The sequence below is a fragment of the Vicia villosa genome, linkage group LG3 (genome assembly GCF_029867415.1).
Source record: "Vicia villosa cultivar HV-30 ecotype Madison, WI linkage group LG3, Vvil1.0, whole genome shotgun sequence".
Lineage (NCBI taxonomy): Eukaryota > Viridiplantae > Streptophyta > Magnoliopsida > Fabales > Fabaceae > Vicia > Vicia villosa.
Genome location: NC_081182.1, coordinates 125,558,345 through 125,577,706, shown reverse-complemented (window position 1 = coordinate 125,577,706; position 19,362 = coordinate 125,558,345). Strand labels below are relative to the sequence as shown.

Genomic DNA, 19,362 nt, shown 5'->3' with positions numbered 1-19,362 from the left:
GTTTCCAGTCTAACAGAGCTTCTTGAATTAAAAGCTCATCTTAGTATCAAATACAAAAAGCTGAAAAAGCAATTTGAATTTGAAACTAAGAAGCTTGAGTTGGAAAATTCTGAATTAAAAGAAAAAGTTTTAAAATTATCCAATAATGTTGGATCTCCTTCTGATTCAGAAAAATCCACTCCCAGTATGAATCATATTCTGAAAGAATATGATTTAAGTTTCAGGAAGTTCTTATCTAGAAGTATTGGCAGAAGTCAGCTAGCTTCTATGATATATGCTGTGTCTGGAAACAAGAGAGTTGGCATTGGTTATGAGGGTGAAATCCCATACAAGCTTGAATCTGTGGATGATATGAAAATATCATACAAGCCTCTGTATAACCAATTTAAATTTGGCCACTCCCATGATATTAAGCACACATCACATGCACAAAGTTTTCACATAACACACACCAAGAAGCATGTGACACAACCTAAGAAATATCATGGAACTCAGAATAAGAAATATCATGTTGTTCCTCCTGTTAAATATTTTGCTAAACCCAAGTTCAATCAGAACTTGAGGAGAACTAACAAGAAAGGACCCAAGAAGTTGTGGGTACCTAAGGAAAAGATTATTCCTATTGCAGATATCCTTGGCGGAAAAGAGGACAAAAAGCAAAATGTCATGGTACCTGGACTCTGGGTGCTCGCGACACATGACGGGAAGAAGGTCTACATTCCAAGACCTGGTGCTTAAACCAGGTGGAGAAGTCAAGTTTGGAGGAGATCAGAAGGGCAAAATCATTGGCTCTGGAACCATAAGTCTTGGTAACTCTCCTTCCATAACGAATGTACTTCTTGTAGAAGGATTAACGCATAACTTATTGTCCATAAGTCAATTAAGTGACAATGGTTATGATATAATCTTTAATCAAAAGTCTTGCAAGGCTGTAAATCAGAAGGATGGCTCAATCCCATTTACAGGCAAGAGGAAGAACAACATTTATAAGATTGATCTTTCTGATCTTGAGAAGCAGAAGGTGACTTGTCTTATGTCTGTTTCTGAAGAGCAATGGGTCTGGCACAGAAGATTAGGTCATGCTAGTTTGAGAAAGATTTTTCAGATTAACAAACTAAATCTAGTCAGAGGACTCCCAAATCTGAAATACAAATCAGATGCTCTTTGTGAAGCGTGTCAGAAGGGCAAGTTCTCCAGACCTGCATTCAAGTCTAAGAATGTTGTTTCTACCTCAAGGCCGTTAGAACTCTTGCACATTGATCTGTTTGGCCCAGTCAAAACAGCATCTGTCAGAGGGAAGAAATATGGATTAGTCATCGTTGATGATTATAGCCGCTGGACATGGGTAAAGTTCTTGAAACACAAGGATGAGTCTCATTTAGTGTTCTTTGAATTCTGCACTCAGATTCAATCTGAGAAAGAGTGTGAAATCATAAAGGTCAGAAGTGATCATGGTGGCGAATTTGAGAACAGATTCTTTGAAGAGTTCTTCAAAGAAAATGGTATTGCCCATGATTTCTCTTGTCCTAGAACTCCACAGCAAAATGGAGTTGTAGAGCGAAAGAATAGGACTCTACAAGAAATGGCCAGAACCATGATCAATGAAACCAATATGGCTAAGCATTTCTGGGCAGAAGCAATAAACACTGCGTGTTATATTCAGAATAGAATCTCTATCAGACCTATTCTAAATAAGACTCCTTATGAATTGTGGAAGAATAGAAAGCCCAACATTTCATATTTCCATCCTTTTGGATGTGTATGTTTTATTCTGAATACTAAAGATCATCTTGGTAAGTTTGATTCCAAAGCACAAAAGTGTTTCCTTCTTGGATATTCTGAACGCTCTAAAGGCTACAGAGTATACAATACTGAAACACTGATTGTAGAAGAATCAATCAATATCAGATTTGATGATAAGCTTGGTCTTGAAAAACCAAAGCAGTTTGAGAATTTTGCAGATTTTGATATTGATATATCAGAAGTTGAAGAACCAAGAAGCAAAGCTGCAGAAGCTGGCAGTCTCAGAAGCAATGGATCAGAAGATCAAGTTGCTGCATCTTTAGAGAATCTGAGAATCTCTGAAGAACCAACAGTCAGAAGATCACCTAGACTTGCTTCAGCTCACTCAGAAGATGTGATCCTTGGGAAGAAAGATGATCCCATCAGAACAAGGGCATTCCTTAAGAACAATGCAGAATGTCAATTAGGTTTTGTTTCTTTGATCGAGCCAACTTCTGTTGACCAAGCTCTAGAAGATCTAGACTGGATAATTGCCATGCAAGAAGAACTAAATCAGTTTACAAGGAATGATGTATGGGACTTGGTTCCTAGACCAAAAGGATTTAACATCATCGGTACTAAGTGGGTTTTCAGAAACAAGCTAAGTGAGAAAGGAGAAGTGGTAAGAAACAAAGCCAGGCTGGTTGCTCAAGGTTATAGTCAGCAAGAAGGAATTGACTACACAGAAACCTTTGCACCAGTGGCCAGGTTAGAATCTATTCGTCTATTAATTTCTTTTGCCACTCAACACAACATCACTCTTTATCAGATGGATGTCAAGAGTGCCTTCTTAAATGGTTACATAGATGAAGAAGTTTATGTCCATCAACCTCCTGGTTTTGAAGACTCCATGTCTCCAAATCATGTTTTTAAATTAAAGAAATCATTATACGGATTGAAACAAGCTCCCAGAGCTTGGTATGAACGTTTGAGTTCTTTCCTTCTGGAAAATGGTTTCACTAGAGGAAAAGTGGACACTACTCTCTTTTGTAAAACATTTAAAAAGGATATTTTAATTTGTCAAATATATGTTGATGATATTATTTTTGGAACATCTAATGCTACACTTGGAAAGGAGTTTGCTGAGTCTATGCAGGCTGAATTTGAAATGAGCATGATGGGAGAACTCAAGTATTTCCTTGGGATTCAAATTAACCAAACTTCCGATGGAACCTATGTTCATCAAACGAAGTATGTGAAAGAACTTCTGAAGAAGTTTAATCTTTCTGAAAGCAAAGAAGCCAAAACTCCTATGCATCCAACATGTGTACTGGGTAAGGATGAGGTAAGTAAGAAGGTAGATCAGAAGTTGTACAGAGGTATGATTGGATCTCTTCTATATCTAACTGCTTCTAGACCTGACATTCTCTTTAGTGTTTGTTTGTGTGCTCGATTCCAATCAGATCCAAGAGAATCTCATTTAACTGCGGTTAAGAGAATTCTAAGGTATCTGAAAGGTACTACTAATGTTGGTTTAGTTTACAGAAGATCTAAAGATTACAACTTAGTAGGATTCTGTGATGCTGACTATGCTGGAGATAGAATAGAAAGAAAGAGCACTTCTGGAAGTTGTCAATTTCTTGGAAGTCATCTGATCTCATGGTACAGCAAGAAGCAAGCTACTATTGCCCTCTCAACAACAGAAGCAGAATATGTTGCTGCTGCTGGTTGTAGCACACAAATGCTCTGGATGAGAAGTCAGCTGGAAGATTACCAGATATATGAGAGTAACATTCCTATTTTCTGTGATAATACTTCTGCTATATGTTTATCCAAGAATCCTACTTTACATTCAAAAGCTAAACATATTGAGATTAAACATCATTTCATAAGGGACTATGTTCAGAAGGGTGTTATATCCTTAAACTTTGTGGATACAGACCATCAATGGGCTGATATCTTTACAAAACCCCTTGCTGAAGATAGGTTTAAGTTCATTCTGAAGAATATCAGTATGGATTTATGCCCAGAATGAGAAGATGAGAAGATCTTATGTATGAGTATCTTCTGAAATGAAATTGGATTTTTTGTTTATAAGAAGTTCTGATTGAAATCAATTAGAAATTGTGATTCAGTTATTACTAACGTTTCATTGTCTAAGTTGATTCAGAATCTCTTTAAAAGCAAAACAGCTGTAACTGGCTATCCAGATGGTAAACACGTGTTCACTATTCTTGGACAAGCGTGTGTGCAGTTGAGGGGACGTCTACTTAGGTAACTGTGAAAATCACGTCTTTTGTCATTATTATCTCTCCTCACGTCACGCAACATTAAACGCCATTCATCATTTCTTTTATTGTCCTTCTTTTCTTTTTATATTCCTCGAACGTTTCCACTTCTTTTTCCTCTATTTATTCCGTCATTTCGTTGCATTTTTTCAAATAAGTCTTGGCTCTCTTTCTCCTTCTTTTTCTCTCTTGTCCAACAAAGTTTTTCTTTGGCATAAACCCTAGTTCATTCATCTTTAACCTAGCGTTCATCATGAATCCTTTCAACTCAATGAGAACGGATGGAAGGGTTATTCAGTTACAGGATGTGAAGCATATCTTGGGATGGCTCTCCAAGTCTCTTTCAAGACAGATCTCTTCTTCAATGCTGTTATCAACATTTATCCAAAGGAAGAAGACCTTCTTGAGTCACTGGAGCCCGTTTGCAACATTAGCTCTCTGTCTATGAACTGTCCCTCACTTCCTCTTTGGTCTCTTGGATCTCTCCTACAGTGGAGGTTCTAGTCTGGACAGGCATGAAGAGTTTTCAAGCTTTCATGGCTGAACAAACTGAAGACCAGAGGGTTCTTGAGTTGTTTGCGCAGTCTTTGCGTAGGATAGAGTCTTAGGCTAGGGTTGTAGCTCTTAAGTCTTTGTAGTTTTCTTTCCTTGTTGCATCTGTTTTCCTGTATTCCTCTTTTGTAATCTTTCTTGTTGAAATCAATGAAAAGTTATTTGTGTTTCTTTCCTTTTGTCTCTTGCTTTGCATCTGAATCTTTTATGCTTTTTGATGTTATGACAAAAAGGGGGAGAAATATGTGATAAATGATTTGATTTAATCAGTTGCTTTACTAACAGAACTTGCAAAGTTCTATGTTTCTAAGTTGTGTTGTTGCAGGAATCGAAGATTCAAGATCAACATAAGAAGCAACGAGATGAGCAATGAGATAATGAAGCAACTCTTTAGAGAGATAGCTCTTGGATTCTTGAAGCAAGCTGAGTGCTAGGAAACTTCAGAATCAGAAGGAAGAATGATCAGAAATTCTGATAGTAGAATATGATCCAAATCATTGTCTATTTGCTCTAATACATTGTCTATTAGATCTGATATAGTCTATATGGCTTATATGGCTCTGATACATATTTTGTGTTCTGATACACATCTTATGTTCTAACTCATTCATGCTGACTTTTGTCGTTTAGTTTTGTTCTGTAACATTTCAGGATGTAGAGATGCTCTGATGATGCTCTGGTACATTCAACAATGTTCTGATACAATCTAGCATGAAGTGATGTAAGAAGAAATTCAAAGCTCTGAAGCTATCCGAGGGAAGCAGAAATCAGAAGCTGTGAATGTTCTGAAGATTAAAGAAATTCAAGTTCTGAAGCTGTCCTAAATGGAAGCAGAAATCAGAAGCTGTGAATGTTCTGAAGATCAAAGAAATTCAAGTTCTGAAGCTGTCCTAAATGGAAGCAGGAATCAGAAGCTGTGAGTGTTCTAGGGATCTAAAGAAATTCAAGTTCTGAAGTTGTCCAATGGAAGCAGAAGTCAGAAGCTATGAATTATCAAAAGCAAGAAGCTTATGTGATCGTCTCTACCGAAATAATCAGGGAAGTCTTTGATTATTAAAGTTCTTCGAGTATTTATTTCAGGGGGAGATTATTCATCTCAGGGGGAGATTGTTAATCTCAGGGGGAGACATATTCACATGCTTATGCTATAGCTGTGTAATTTGTCTTTAGCCGTCTGCTCTTTCTGATCGCAAATTCATATCATTTATATATGTTTTTGTCATCATCAAAAAGGGGGAGATTGTTAGAACAAGATTTGTTCTGATCAATATTCTTAGTTTTGATGATAACAAGGATATGAATTTTGTGTGAGATAATGTGGTACTCTAATACATTGCAATTTCCATTTCATGAAATATATAAAGAGTATGCACAAATCAGCGCTCAGAAGCTTTGTCTCAGAAGGTTCAGCATGCAACATCAGAACATGGTCTGGCAAGACATCAGAAGATGGTCAAGGCAGAATCAGAACATGGGTCTATGAAAGCATCAGAAGAACTTGAGGTCAGAAGCAGAAGCACTGAAGTTCTCATGGTATCACGCTCAGAAGCACTTCAAGGTCAGAAGACAAGAAGATGCTATGCACCAAGCTATTTGACTCTGATGATATTCAAATATTATATTCAAACATCAGATCAGAAGAAAGTATAGGTGGCAGGCTACGCTGACTGACAAAAGGAACGTTGGAAGCTATTAAAGGCAACGTCAGTAGACACAGCGTGAACAAGGCTCGAGGTAGTTGACAAAAGCGTGAAACATTAAATGCAAAGCTGTACGGAACACGCAAAGCATTAAATGCGTTCAACGGTCATCTTCTCAAACGCCTATAAATATGAAGTTCTGATGAGAAGCAAGGTTAACAACTCTGAACCAAATTCTGTGAATATTAACTTGCTGAAACGCTGTTCAAGTCAAAACTCAGAAACTTCATCTTCATCAAAGCTCACTACATTGCTGTTGTAATATATTAGTGAGATTAAGCTTAAACGTTAAGAGAAATATCACTGTTGTGATTATAGCTTTTAAGAAGCATTGTAATACTCTTAGAATTGATTACATTAATTTGTAAGTAATTAGAGTGATCACGTGGTGGTCAGGATACTCTAAGAAAGTCTTAGCTTGTGTCTAAGCAGTTGTTCCTGGAGTGATCAGGTTGTGATCAGGATACTCTGGAAGACTTAGTCGCGGACTAAGTGGAAAACCATTGTAATCTGTTGCGATTAGTGGATTAAATCCTCAGGTGAGGTAAATCACTCCGTGGGGGTGGACTGGAGTAGTTTAGTTAACAACGAACCAGGATAAAAATAACTGTGCAATTTATTTTTATCGTTCAAGTTTTTAAGACTACACTTATTCAAACCCCCCCCCCTTTCTAAGTGTTTTTCTATCCTTCAATGATCGAAACGGTTTATCTCATTAAACTAAAGAATTGGCTAAGAAATTGCTTCAGTTCGCGCCGCGCAACAGCTAGGTCGCGCCGCGAACCCTCTGGCAGTAGCAACCCTCACCTAAATCTCATGGTATTCGCGCCGAGAACCCTTGTACGCGCCGCGTACTGATGGCAGAACCAAGCCTCAGAATTATCTGCAAGGTTCGCGCCGCCACCCCCTTGTTCGCGCCGCAAAGTGCGCGAAAACAGAATTTCCAGCTCTGGTTTTTGATTCAACAAAGTATAAAACCAATCATCTCCATACTCAAACCTGTTCCAGACTCACACTGAAGCATAGAACAACATATATGATCTCTACTCAGGATTTATTAGTAGCAACAAACATCAATTTCACATATTGAGTCAAACCCTAAGATTTTTACTAAAAACCCCAATTTCTCAAACTTATGATTTTATCCATAAATCAAAACTATAAGTTTCTAACTAGAACCCACCTCGATTACGAGTCGTTGATATCGAAGATGAGTCGATTCGGCGGAGAGATGATGAAGATCCAAGCCTTTTCCTCTTTTCTCCTCTTGCTCTTCCTTCTCTCTACTTCTTCTCTCTATCTTTCTCTTCTTGTTGCAAAATGAAGAAGAAAAGCAAAAAGGAAAATGATATAAGAAAATATCTTAAGTCACACTACTAACTGAATGTCCAAAAGTATCTCTAATGTACCAATTTATAAAACCTCGGTGTCAGCTAATAATATTAGAGCATATTTAATACGGGGTATTACAAAAATGGTTGTTGATATGCAATTGTCTATCAAAACTGATATATCTACTATTAAAAACATAAGAAATTGTTGTTTTTGTGTGTGAAGTTGTTAGATTTTTGTTTTCTTTATGTGGAGCTTATGAGCAAAGAAATATACCATTCTATCTTTCTGTTATGAAACTTTGGATATGTGGTTGTAACTTTGGGTAAAGAAGTACAATTAAAAGTATATCATATCTTTCTATGTTAGTATGTGATGAATTATAATTAGAATAAAAGAAAAATGTTGTTTATCAATTTTAGTCTCCTAATAGACTCGTATGAACGTATGGGTCGAGTAATATGAAGAATAATAATAATAAATAAAAATAATTTAACAAAAAAGACAAACAAAATATGTGAAGATATAAATATTAGATGTTTTTCAAAATGAATAAATTTATTAATCATATAATAAAATAGTAAAAATTATTAAAATTGTATAACCTAATACCTATTTGAAAAATTAATAATAAATTAAATAATTTATCCATATTTCTTATAAATATTTAATACATAATAAAATAAATTGAATAAAAAGAATGACAAATTTGTATTTCATTAGAAAATTGGTTTTTTTCATATATCATAAGTGTTTCATGTTTTTTATTAAAACATATATTTACAGCTATTTTCAATATAAATATTATCATTTTATCATTAAAAAAAATTATAATTTACACTGGTATATAATTGTGTGTAACTTCAACGTGCATATTCCTAATACTAAATTAAAATATATCATAAATATTAAGTTGTATTTTAGTCATAAATATTATAAAATTGAGTGATATATAAAATTAAATAATTTTATTATTAGTATTATTATTAAATTTTATATATAATGTAAGTTTTTTTAATATGATGGATACATTACAAGCATTCATAAAATATGATTTTAAGAAATATTACCTTCAGACTTTTTTTTTAAACTTGAGTGAGGTATAATTTTTTTCTATTAATATTAGGGTTTACATTTGTATATATTGCTTAACATATAATCATACAACACATGTGTAAGTCTATTAAAAAATTCACATATTAATGAGAAGAGTTTGGGAGGAAATCAAAAACGCATCGAAAAAATTCAATAAGATAAATTCTCGTTAACATGACATGCAACAATAATCAACAAAAATACATCAAATAACACAACACAATTTTAGCATAGAAAAATCTCCGTCAAAATAAAAAATCACAGAACTCGTAAGCCATTTAAAATATCCACTATAACTAACAACTAGTTAAATTAAAAAATAATTTGACATAGAATATTTTCATTTAATTGAAAGAACGTACTAATATTCAACTAAATTTAATATATATATATATATATATATATATATATATATATATATATATATATATATCCTTTTCTTTAAAACTTAATAATTGTAAACATTATTTTAATTGTATAATTAAATTATAATAATGGTTATTAGTTAATGTTTATTTTATAATAATGGCAATTAATCAAGTGTTTAAAACAAAAAACAAAAGAAAAAAAAATCATAATTTTAGTAGGATGTTCTTCTTCATATATATTGGAGCATTTGATATCATTGCAAAATTGAATTTTAAATTAACTGAAAAATATATCAAACTAAATAGAACTACTACTTTTAATGTTTATTAACTAAAATTAAAATATATAATGATATATAATTCATATTTACAATTGGATCTTCTCAAAATTTTCACATTTTCATTATGATTTAGTAAAACGCCTTTGAAATGTTAGGTGCGAAAGAATTATAGACTTTTCCATATTGAGTTTATAGAATTGGAAGTAGAGCCAAATACAAAAATTGATAATAAATAATAGATTTTGATTTGACATATTGATTATAACTAGAAATGGGTCAGAGATGTTTGCACAATATAGGTGATGAGGAAGAATAGGGTGTACTTGCAAGGTACTCCGACGATCAAGTAAGTAGACGCACAGATATGTTTTAGTGTTTCAAGGGTCTAAAATTGTGTTACCTGGTACTCTCAAATGAGAGGGTTTTTATATTGCCCCCAGCGCTTGGCCATTGGCCCACGCTTTGGGTGAAGAAACGAAAAACACAATAAGGGGGATTGGATTGGGTTTTTAAACAAATCAAAAACTTATGACACGTTTGGTTATCCTGGTTCGTTTGTACTCAAACTACTCTAGTCCACCCTGTTAAGGTGATTTCGCCTCTCTCTTACGAGGTCTTAGTCTCCTAATCAAATCTTTGATTAAAAAATCACTTAAACAGCTGTTTAAATCTTCTCAAGAACAACCACAATCTGATTTTCTCAAGGTAACTATTACTAGATTACAACTTTTGTGTGTTTAAAGAGTTGCTTCTGATAAGCTATATCACAATTGTGATGTGTAAACAATTTTTAGCACAATATACAAATACGAATAAGATAGAATGATAATAAAAATTTGAGAGCTCTTTGAATTCGTGCGTGCGTGAGATAAAGTTCTACGTTTTCTTCAGCGGTGACTTCTTCATATAAGATGAGATTTTTGTTCCGTTGAAAAACATGTGTTCTTGATTTGGAATGTTGATGAATTGTTGATTAAGGCTATTTCCAAAAATAAAGATTTTGTCCACTGTAATTAATTTTCAGCCGTTACAAATTGATCTTACATTAAATATTGTAACGTTATAGATCTTCTGATCATCAGAGTATGCTTTGCAGCTATTGTTTTGTTGGTGCTTGAAGCGTTTTAAGTATCAGAGTTTAAGACCTTCTCGTTTGTCTTCAGAACTTCTTGTTCTTGTAAACTTCCTTTAATCTCTAGAACTTCTTATTCTTGTACACTTCACTCAACGTCTAGAACTTCTTATTCTTGTAACCTTCTCTCAATGCAACCTTCTGCTTCTGAGAAATCACTTTAATATGCTTCAAAATTTCTGCAAGTTAAACCATTCGATTAGAGTGCATATTTCTTCTTATTGAAAATTATGTGTTTGTTATCATCAAAACTCTTTCAAAGATGTAGAACAAAACTATGTTCTAACATTGGGTTGGAACGTGGATCTAGGCCCAAAACGCGTGATTGCTAGAATTCTAGGAGTAAAGTTAGGAATCCTAGGAGGCTTCCTGAAACTATTCGTTGGTCGGGTAGACGGGGGTGCTTAGCAAGCAGAGGAACCATTTGTCCTCGATGGGGAGCAGGGTGGATGTCTTGCTGCTGGCACCGAGACTGATCTGGTCGAGTGCAGCGATGGTGAACTATCCTCGGACCAGAGGTATAAGCGTTCTCGATAAAGGGTCAGGAGAGACGGTGTTACCATTTCCCTTAGGTGATTAGGTCAGGGCTATTGGACCATTTGGATGCAGAAATGGATTGGGCCACGCTCAGCCATCAGGCTAGTCTAGAACAGGAGCCTCCCAAGTCGTTGCTTCGAGCATGGGAGTGATGATTTAAGAGAAGGCCCTGATTCAAAGAAGAGTGTTCGGGTACGATGATTGTGTTCTGAAGATGTGGCATTTTTTGGGTTACCCAAGAAGGAAGGACCGCGAGGAGTTCCAGTGTTGTCGAGGAGGCATGGCCCACAAGGAGCTGAACAATTGATTGAAACAAATGAGAAACATTGTAAAGTTGAAATTTATGAGACTAAAGTAATTGAATTGACTTAGCTCATATGTTTTAACAGAGTCGCCACCTCTCTTTATTGTTTCCAAAGGAAATGGGAGAGAGTGCGAAAAAAACCCACAAAAGTTTTTAAAATCAAAACTAATAAACTTATCAGAGATTTGGGTAAGGGGGATTTTTTATGCAAGGGAAAGGTTTTAAGCACCCCTCAAATCTATGGTACTCCATAGGAACTGTAACACCCGTGATTTAATTAACTATTTAATTAAATTATTTTCGGATTATTTGTTGATAAGTTGTTAAATGTTGCGTTGTGTTGCTAAGTTGATTATTTAGTCGACTAGTCGGTTGATTACTAATAGTATTATTTAGTATTATTAATATTAGAAATAATATTAATATAAATTTTTTTGAATTATTTATGATTAAATTGTCGAGTTGTGAATTGTTGATTTGAGTTGTGTTGTCGTTAGTTGAATTAATTAGTTGATTAAGTTGTCGAGATAGTATTAGAATACTACTATGTTATTTATATGGGCTTTTAATGGTTGGAAGTAGTAATAGTGGAGGTGTAGAAATTAGGACCAATAAGAATAATGTAGTAAAGTAATATTATATTGGTTAATTAGAATAAAAAGAAAATTAGAGATAGCAGTAGAATGGCTAGGTTACTATCAAAGAGGAATAAGGGTTTGAAGAGAGGTACATAGAAGTTGCAGAAAGAGGCAAAGCTAGAAATTCGATCGGAGAAAAATTATAGAGCAACCTTCAATCCAAGGTAAGGATGGGGTTCTGACTCTATAATAGAGTATTTGATGAATAGTATGTGGGGATTGGTGTAAATGAGATTATCGTGTTTGTATGTTTAATTATGTGTGAAAAGTTGTTGTTTCTGAAATTGTGTTGCCACTGTCATATTTTGTTGTTAAAGTTGCAACGATTCAATCGATGAATTTGTTGTTGGGAATTATTCCATGGTTAATATGATTGTTATGCTGTTGTGTAATTATGTTGTGCTGGTCTGAAACGGTGACCGAAAGAATTCTATGTTGAACTCGTAACAGACTGGAAGTTAAAGGTTATGGAAAATTCCGTTCCCGATGACACAGGGTGTGTTTCGAGGGGCATACAAAGGAAAGGTGTGTTCAGAGTCATGGAATAGGTGCCGATCGACACATGCTTCGAGGGAGGGTGTGCCGAGTGGCACAACCCTGTGAGTGGCATCATAAAAAGAAGTGTGCCGAGTGGCACACTTGTAAAGACTAGCATTTAAATCATTCTTGTTCCGAGGGGCACTCCCAGTATGCCTAGAAATGTTACTGTTACGCTTGTATCATAATTCCTTTAGTATGAACATTAATATAATGACAATTATAATATACTAATGTGTGTGTGTATATATATATATATATATATATATATATATATATATATATATATATATATATATATATATATATATATATATATATATATATGAGGAGGGTTATATTGACTCCAAGAGTAAGTTATAATAACTTACTCCACATCTTGACCATTAATTCTTTTCAATCTAATGGTTAAAAATAATAAGGAATAGTTCTCTCTTTCCACATTTAATGACTTATTATTTTTAACCATTAAATTGAAAAGAATTAATGGTCAAGATGTGGAGTAAGTTATTATAACTTACTCTTGGAGTCAATATAACCCTCCTCTCTCTCTCTCTCTCTCTCTCTCTCTCTCTATATATATATATATATATATATATATATATATATATATATATATATATATATATATATATTAGTAGGAATTAAATAAAAGTAGTATATGAGACAATATTATAATAGCAGTATCATAATGGTCTTAATAATATTAATGCAGAGTAGAAACATTAGTAATTTTAGTAGACGGATAATTATACGGTTTTAGTTGAATTGTCCAAATAATTTCGCAGAGTGTTTGTAATTTACTTTGGTTGATACGGTGTATTGTTCAAACTGTTGTAAGTAGAGACTAAGATGGGGAATATTGGCATAAGGTTATTAGTAATAAAACAACAAGGGAGAATTAATAAATAGCAGAATTGATTTATAATAGAGTTTATATTAACGTAACAGAATAAGTGAAGAAAATAGCATAAGAAAATTAGTAGTTTGATTAATTAGTAGAACACTATTAATAAGGATTATTAGTGGAATAATTTAGTAGAAATAACTTAGTAAGATTTGGTCAATAATCGTATTGGTGTATATCAGTTGTTGCGATGTTGTTTTGATTGTTGAGATGCAATTATATTATTGTGTTGTTGTTGTAATGATGCTATGAAGAAGATGAAATAATTTATAATAATAAACCTGCGACGATGTGATGATGATGATTTTCCCTCTATTTATTGGCAGAAATAAGTTGGAGGTTTTGCCTCGTTGATGTTAAGTTGTTGTTGTTGTTTTTGAACTTGAATTTTGTGATGTCGCATTTCATCGAGTCACATAGCTGCATATTTGCGATGGCCTGGATTGGCAAATACGTTGGCCTGGATTGGCAAATTTTAAGTTGAAGGCTTATGCCTTGTTAATGCCTATTTTAATTGGCAGTTATTAAGTTGGGAGTTCTGCCCCGTTTCTAAGTTGGGAGTTTTACTTCATTGGTACCACATGCAGGTGGATTGTAACGAGTCACATTCTGTTAAAAGGGTAAGTATTTCCTTTATCGTTTCCACAAGGATTAGTGCGATACTACCGCCGTTCTACAGTTAAATGTGTTTAGAGTTTGGTGACATGAAATTTAGATTGCATAAAAAGTAACAAAGATAGTAAACTAGGATTTTAAAATGATTTGAGAAGACTGTGCCAAGATTAGTTTTCGTTAGCTTATTTCATATATACTCGATTAACCATGCATATGAACTTATTAATGATTAATATAACCACGCATCCTCTCGATACCGTTTATCTCTAAATCAATATCGTGAATATTATCATATTAACCATTAGATGATCTCTCATGCCAATAATCAACATGATAATCTTAAAAGCTTGATACAAGTGATTATCAACTCACAAATCTATCTCTAGAGTTTGTTTATTGATAGATGAATATCTTTTAGGTCAAGGTTTGAAACATATCTCTCAATAGTGATTCAAAATAATAAATAGAACATGAATAACAAGATATTCACCATATATTAATCATCAACCAAGTTCATACACAAAAGATTAAAAGAAATACATATTTACAAACTAACTACCTCTAATCTTTACACAAAAAGGGGTTTAGCTCTCCATAGCCATGGAAACTTCAAAGAAGATGAAGAAAGATGCTTGTAATATCTTGAAGTTTTCTCTTGAACTTAGTTTTTTCTCTTCTCTTTTTTCTTGCCCTAGATGTGTGTTATGAGAAAGTATGGTGGAAAAGAGGATAAGATCACCAAAATATCTTCCAAGTGCCTAAAATTACAAGTTCCTAAAAACTAGGTCCGCTAAGCGGACTACACAAAATATCTGAAAAGTAAATAGCGTCCGCTTAATGAGATTGGTCCGCTAAGCGGACACAAAAATTTGGCTCGCTTCTGTTTTATGTTGTAATTAGCGCGCTTGAAGCTGAGTTGTTGAATTCACTTCACCTCCGCTAAGCGGGATTGGTCCGCTAAGCGAACTTCTAAATTGCTTTCAGTTCTGCCATTTTCCAATTAGCCCGCTTGGAGCTCGCTTAGCAGACCTTATGATCTCCAAATTCTTCATTATGCTTCCAAACCTCTCCTAAGTGCATTCCTTCCACACTTTCCATTACAATCTTTCCCAAAGCTTAAAGACCTAAAAAAATAATTAAAAAGTCAAGAAACTTAATATTAACAATCAAAACAAAATTTTATTTATTTACAAAATTATTATGCATAATTGAATCAAAACTTGGTAAAAGAGTTCAAGAATACCACAAAAAGTATGAATAAAATATATACAAATTGGATTCTAACAACTCTCCCCAACTTTGACCGTTGTTTGTCCTTAAACAAAGCTAGCTCACAAGCACAAAAATTAGTATTTACAAAAGGTTAGCAACACAAAGTGAATGGTTCAAACTTGACTTACATGCATGCATGATAACCATCCCTTGCTTGTACAAGATCACAACATGAGTATGAATCAAGTTCTAAACACAAAACATCTCAACACAAATGCATTAGTGAAATAATGTTCATGCTTGAATCACCTAATCTTACTTCACAATTCATGACGGACAAAGTGCAATGATAGCACAAAGGATCAATCACACTCGCTAGCAATTGTGCACATCCAAAACAATTCATGTATTCATCTATACTTTGTACAAGAAACAATAGAAACAAAGATCACAGAGGCCTTTTTCTGGTTGTAACTTGGCTCGGGATCCAAACAAGTGGCAATAAATACACGGCCATTGAAATGAAGAGGGTGAATAATCATGGAAAGCATTCATTTACTTACAAAACTTATACATTCTTGTTACCTTTTTGTTCCTCAACACAATGCATCTTTTTCTTTCTTTACATCACTTTGATTTCTTTTCTTTTTTCTTTCTTTCTTTCTTTTCTTTTTCTTTTTCATTTCTTTTCTTTTTCAAAGAATGCATTCTACCACCATATTCTTTCTTTAGTATACCCCTCTCCCCAACTCTAAACATTTCATTCTATCCAAACAATTATGCTCTCCATTCAAGGTTCAATTATCATTGGGTTAAGTGTTTACCAAAGAAAACCTTTCAAGTGAATCAAACTTTTTTCTTTTTCATCAACAAACTAAATAAGTGGTGTACTTATTAATTTGTTGTATTTCTACTTGATTCACTTGACAAAAATTTTTTAGGCCAAAATTAGTTTCAAATGATCACACTCTCACGGGTAGCCTTTTGGATGGTGGTTTTTCTCTCACTACACAATTTTTTTTTGCCTCGATCACTTCTAAGTTCTAAAGTTTCACAATAAAGTAAGATTAAACATGAAATATCTGAGTTAACACCAATTGCTAGAACACACAATTTTTGTACACAATGGAAGTCCTCTCACATTTATGGTTTTATCCTACTTTTGATTCAAACATAAACAAGATTTTCAAAATGCAATGTGGCAATTTTTTTTACATAAAGCACCTAATTCATAACCACATTACAATCTACAAAGCAAGAAAATATTACCTTAGCATGTACCTCATCTAGAGCATTATCATCATCATCCAACTTTGATGTCGACAACACTTTGATATCTACATTGCTTCTTTGAGGCTATCTCATATGCTTTTGTGGCTTCTATGGCCCATCTTGCGTGCTACAGGATCATATATTGAGAGACAATGTTGTATATGGTATGGACTCAGATTTCAATAGAGCTTTGGATGGTCTTAGGTTTGCGATTCCAGATTTTGACCTTAACAATTTTACTAGCAAGGACATCGTCCCTCCTAAAGCACAATATGCTTTGACGATAAACTTTTTAGTAGACCTATTAAGGACATGGATATAAATTTTTCCATGACCGTTAGACAAAAAGCAATTTTTGGTCGTTTGCAAGTCGCACATGCTCAAGACTTTCTCCTTGATATTCCTATTGATGGGCTAACCCAACATATGTCACTGGTGGAGTATCATGGTTCCTTTATTTCTTATCGATGAGATTTTCCCTGTTTGTCGTAATGCGTATTTGAATACATTTGGGAAACACGTGATTCATTGTTGGGAGCTTCCAAGCTTCAAATACTGACATGGCCTTATTAGGGATGTCTTGTGTGATATATTTCGGCGGGCTAGAGTATTGTGAAGAAAGATGCGTCTATGAATTTTTTTACTGATCCAAATGAGAGGCGAACGACACTTAAGCTACCAGATGCTCTAGTGTATGACTGAGTCGGAAGAAAACATATTTGTGTAAACTTGAATGGAGTTTCTCCATTGATGGGATTGAGGACTGTATTTTTTACTATGAGACTAGCAGCTCTCAAAGCTGCTTCAAGTAAAGTGGTCCAACATTAGAATACATGTTTCGACAATCAACACACATTCATCCATTTGCTTTTAAAACTTTTGATTTTCTATCACAAGAAGCAGTTGATCTTTTATAGAGAGTCTAAAAATTTATGAATAACAATGTTATATCTTCTAGGTTTATAAATATAATTTTTAAAAGGATTGACTTTATCGTTAAAAAAAATAGTGGCACAACTTATTGTTTGGGTATCCTTTATTTATTATTAACTCATTTCTTACAATATATATCATCCATGTAAAATTAGTAATTTAGAGAAACTCTAATTTAAAAGAAAATGTTACTTTGACACTTAATTTTACACTTACACCGTATAAAATATCATGCATGCATACTCACCCTTTTTTTAATAGTTTTTTTCACACTTTAAAATTCGTGCATCACTAAATCATTTTCATATATACGGTGTCAATAGCATATTGTGTCAATTACAGATGTAAACAAAGCATGGCTCATTTAAAATGATCATGTGTCACAATCTCACGCATTCATATAGCACATAAGCAAGAAACACAACTTCCACGCAAAGCTAGATGATGCTTTCTACATAGCAGACTGGAAGATCATCTCAGCTAGCTCCTGTTTTGCAGAAGCAACCTCTGGCTCTCCCCATTCCTTGGTCTTCTTCTCAAGGAAATCAAAGTCAGCTTTTCCAGCCTCTATTTGAGCCCCAATTTCTGTATCAAAACTTTGATATCGCTTGCGGACAAGCTCGGCTAGAGAACCGTCCTCAACTAGCTTGGCAGCATTTCTGAGGCCTCGAGCCATTGTATCCATTCCAACAATATGAGCTATGAATAGGTCTTCAACATCTGTGCTCTCTCTCCGCAATTTGGCATCAAAGTTGAATCCACCTGGTGCAATTCCATCATTTCTGATAACGCTGAGCATAATCATTGTTGCCTCTTGGATATCTACGAGAAACTGATCTGTGTCCCAACCAACTTGAGGATCACCAGTATTTGCATCAATATTACCCAACAATCCATTAATCCTTGCAGTTTCGAGCTCGTGATGACAACTGTGGCCAGATAGGGTGGCATGGTTGCACTCAATGTTAAGTTTGAATTCCCCTATAAGTCCATATTTTCGCAAGAAATTAGCTGTAGTTGCAGCATCCCAATCATACTGGTGTTTTGTAGGCTCTTGTGGCTTTGGTTCAATTAAAAGTGTCCCATTGAATCCAATCTTCTTTTTGTGTGCAATAGCAGCTTCAAAAAATCTAGCCAAGTGATTAAGCTCTCGTTCCATATCTGTGTTCAAAAGAGATTGGTAACCCTCACGGCCGCCCCAAAACACATAATTTTCACCTCCCAAATAATGTGTCACCTCCATGGCTTTCTTCACTTGAGCAGCAGCATATGCATACACCTCTAACTCCGAGCTAGTAGCAGCACCATGCATATAGCGAGGATGCATGAACAACTGAGCTGTTCCCCACAAAACGCTCTTTTTACCCTTAGTCTGAAGCTCTTGAGCAAGAGCCACCACTTCATCTAGGTTTGCATTTGTTTCCTCGAGAGTAGGCGCATCAGGTGCTATATCCCTATCGTGAAAGCACCAAAAGTCGACACCAAGTTTGTTTATGAACTCAAAATTCGCTCTCATCCTTCTTTTAGCCATGCTTAATGAATTGGTACCATCTTCCCATGGCCAATGTTTGGTAGGTGCACCGAATGGGTCACCGCCTGTTCCACGGAATGTATGCCAAAATGCAACACTAAATCTGAACCAATCCTTCATCTTCTTTCCAAGAACTTCCTCTTCTGCATTATACCATTTAAATGAAAGTGGATTCTTACTCGAAGGCCCCTCATACTTAATTTTGGAAATGCCAGGGAAAAACTCCCCTTCCCAATCATCCGAATCACCGCAATTACCGACATTAGCAGCAGGACAAGTCTCAGGTATAACAATCACTGCATAACATAAAACACTGAAACTAATAAACTGTGATATTTTCCCAAATTTCATCTTCATAGATTTACGAAACTCCTTATGAGATTTTTTTATAAAGTTTGAAATCTAA

At 34.5% G+C, this 19,362-nt stretch overlaps 1 protein-coding gene across 1 annotated transcript; it reads right to left on the bottom strand.

The window, feature by feature from the left end:
• Positions 1-17,843: 17,843 nt before the first annotated feature.
• On the bottom strand, positions 17,844-19,313 carry LOC131656627 (xylose isomerase-like). The gene has a single exon (XM_058926291.1). It carries the CDS (start codon positions 19,311-19,313, stop codon positions 17,877-17,879), a length of 1,437 nt encoding a protein of 478 aa, XP_058782274.1. The 3' UTR covers positions 17,844-17,876.
• Between the last annotated feature and the right edge of the window lie 49 nt (positions 19,314-19,362).